Here is a 2,982-nt window from a genome sequence, read left to right on the forward strand (position 1 = left end):
AAACAGACAGAACACAGAATGAAAGTGGAGTGAAACAGAGAAATACTGGCTTTCTTGTTGAATCTGTAATTTAAAGAGGACATATTATGCTCTTTTTCAGGTTCATATTGTATTGTGTGCCTCTACTGTGACATGTCTCCATGATTTAATGTTCAAAAAGCTCCTTATTTCCCTCATACTGCCTGTGCTGCAGCACCTCTTTCACCCTCTGTCTGAAAGCCGAGCCGAGTCTGCTCTGATTGGTTAGCTGGCCGGCTCTGTTGTGTTTGGTCAACCGCTAAGAGATATCCTGCCCCTTAGCCAATTACTTACAATGTGTGGGAACGCGAGCCAATAGAAGCGTGAGTGTTACATAGTGATTTCATTATGTTTCTGCAGTAAAGTTTACAAAGGAGTCTCCATTGAGGCGATTCTGGTGTGAACTTTGGGATTTTAGTCTTTGCAGACCATTCACATGCACCAACATCTATAAACACACTACAGGAAAGGGGAAACCCAAGAACGCAAAATAGGGCCCCTTTAAAACCCAACAGGTTATCTTAGTCAAATTGAGGTGGAAGATTTGAATGTGCTTCTCAGATTTGATTCCACATGAAATATATTAACTTTTCATTTTAGCTATATTTTGGAAAATGATGCTTTATGTTTTGGCTGTTTTCTTGACTATTGTCTTTTTCGTTGTCTGTTAATCTTATTGTTTGTAAGGTGACCATTTGTCTGGGTCTGGAATTTATATTATGTAACATTTCTGTTAGGTAACATTGAGTGTGTAACCTTTATGTCTCATGAAATATTGCTGATGAAATCATAGCTGCGGCCTCTCGAGAGTGAAATGTTTATATATTCCTTACCCTGCTTATGGTGCCTCTTCTTCACCTCGCAGTTTCCCTCCTCGTTCTCCTCCAACGGAGCGAGGCAGGGGCCACATCGGGAGGAGCCCGGCCTGCAGAAATGGCGTCCGTCTTTGGCACAGTCTAAATGGCGAGGGCATTTACTGCTAACTGAGAGAGAAGGAGAGAGAACAACAGTTTATTAGTATCCCCACTACACTGCTGTGATGCAGAAATTATGCTTTTAATGAGGCAGTTAAATAGCAGTCTATATGCGAAACAGAGTACTATTAAAATGCTCTCAATAGGAGATGCTTCAACTTCATTACACACACTCCTTTCATGAGTGGATGTGTCAGCTCTTCTGCCCTCGAACTGAGCGACTGCTGACGTCAGAAAAACGTCATGGAGTTTGTGAAAATACTATTATTGTTCGTTGTGACTTCATCACAGCTTACTAACGGTCGAGGTTACCCAGATAGGGCACGGATGTAAGGCGAGTCAGAAACAGTCATTATGATTTTGTTCTGCATATGTGATGACCCCCATCTGTTTGCTAATATTAAAAATGTAAAGAGTGATCGACAGCTGCTCTCATACAGATCTGCCCGTAATCAGGCTAGATAATCACTCGGCCTGATTACTGCCTGTCTTAAACAAAAACAGTACACACACACACACACACACACACACACACACACACACACACACACACACACACACACACACACACACACACACACGNCTCATTATCCGCTCCGATAGCTGCTCCACCTGCCCTCTGCCGAGAAACACACCTGCTGTGGTTCTGCAACCCACTTCTTTGTGTGTGTGTGTGTGTGTGTGTGTGTGTGCGTGTGTGTGTGTGTGTGTGTGTGTGTGTGTGTGTGTGTGTGTGTGTGTGTGTGTGTGTGTGTGTGTGTGTGTGTGTGTGTGTGTGTGTGTGTGTGTGTGTGTGTGTGTGTGTGTGTGTGTGTGAGATAAGAGCTAGCTCTGCTTCTGCTCTCGTTGACATTCCCCCTCACTGCTCTACTCACTCTTTGTGTCACTTAATGTCATGCCCTCTGATTCATTGCCTGTATGATCAACAATCTGGTTGATTTTCAGAAAATTGGTTACATTTCTAGCTGGTCTCGAATTTGAGTTGGTCGCCGACTCGCCTTCCAATCAATGTTCCATATTTCCACAATGCTTCTGTTTAAAACTGCAGTCAGCTTATTTGTTGTCTTGGAGTAGTATTTCACAAGGTGTGGCTATAAGGGTAATCTTCACTTTGACTTTGCTGTGAGAGAAGCAGTCTTCCCTTTTTAGATAGAATACAATTATTAGCAAGTAATTATGTTTTTAATTGCTGTTTGTTTAAAATGCTGTCAATATTGTTTGGGTTGCAGACAGTTGTATTTTTTAAATACCTTAATTGGAATTGTAAATGGAAACAATAGATTTAGGTTCCTTGTTTAAGTTATCTACTTCATTCCCAGTCCATTGATCCATTCATTATGATTCCATGAACATTTGAATACTACTATTGTGCCTGGTCTTCATTAGTGTTGCTGTAATGATAATTTAAGTTTGTCTATTTTATTATAGAAAGTATTTAAATACTTTACCTGAAGTAAAGTATTTAGATAAAGATACTGAAAATCGTTGGTTATTGTGCTATTAACCTGTTAACGGGGGCTATGGGGCTTAACAGGCTTTTTTTTCACAAAACTGTGTCTCAGGGCTTCTTCAAATGTAATAAACTATGAACGCGTCATACTCACTTAACGGGAAGAAACTCAGCTAACTGACGATATGAACCATTTTTAACGAAACAAAACACAAGTCTCATAAGAAGCGTCTAAATGAGCCCTGAGCTCAAAAACGCTTTTAACACAGAACTCTAGGTATAAATCAATCGATCGATATACTTATCGGATCTGCACAAATGAGCTTTGCTAACATGCTGAGATTCCACAGATTCTATAAATATAAGTATCATCACTGAGCGATCAGAACTTGTGACAGGGGAAGCAAAACCAGACAACACACAACGTAGCTTTAGGTAGCAAAAAACTGAGATATGCTCACCTTTTGCTGCTATTCTGATCAAAGGTTGTGTTCAATGGCATTAAAACGAAAAAAACGCTGCTGAAGGTTAATCCATAGG

The 2,982-nt window shown here is 40.6% G+C and overlaps 2 protein-coding genes across 2 annotated transcripts in view; one reads left to right on the forward strand and one right to left on the reverse strand.

The window, feature by feature from the left end:
• LOC104967915 (neural proliferation differentiation and control protein 1-like) overlaps nt 1-33 on the forward strand; it is a 6,598-nt gene extending 6,565 nt beyond the window's left edge. The window contains exon 8 of the mRNA XM_010797453.1: nt 7-33. Coding sequence (XP_010795755.1) covers nt 7-33 — 27 coding nt within the window. The remainder of the gene's footprint in view (nt 1-6) is intronic.
• A 719-nt stretch (nt 34-752) lies between these two features.
• Nucleotides 753-2,982, reverse strand: part of LOC104967889 (neural proliferation differentiation and control protein 1-like) — a 16,077-nt gene continuing 13,847 nt past the window's right edge. The window contains exon 2 of the mRNA XM_010797425.1: nt 753-1,001. Coding sequence (XP_010795727.1) covers nt 784-1,001 — 218 coding nt within the window. The 3' untranslated portion in view covers nt 753-783. The remainder of the gene's footprint in view (nt 1,002-2,982) is intronic.

Source organism: Notothenia coriiceps, unplaced genomic scaffold, assembly GCF_000735185.1.
Source record: "Notothenia coriiceps isolate Sejong01 unplaced genomic scaffold, NC01 NC01_scaffold00037939, whole genome shotgun sequence".
Lineage (NCBI taxonomy): Eukaryota > Metazoa > Chordata > Actinopteri > Perciformes > Nototheniidae > Notothenia > Notothenia coriiceps.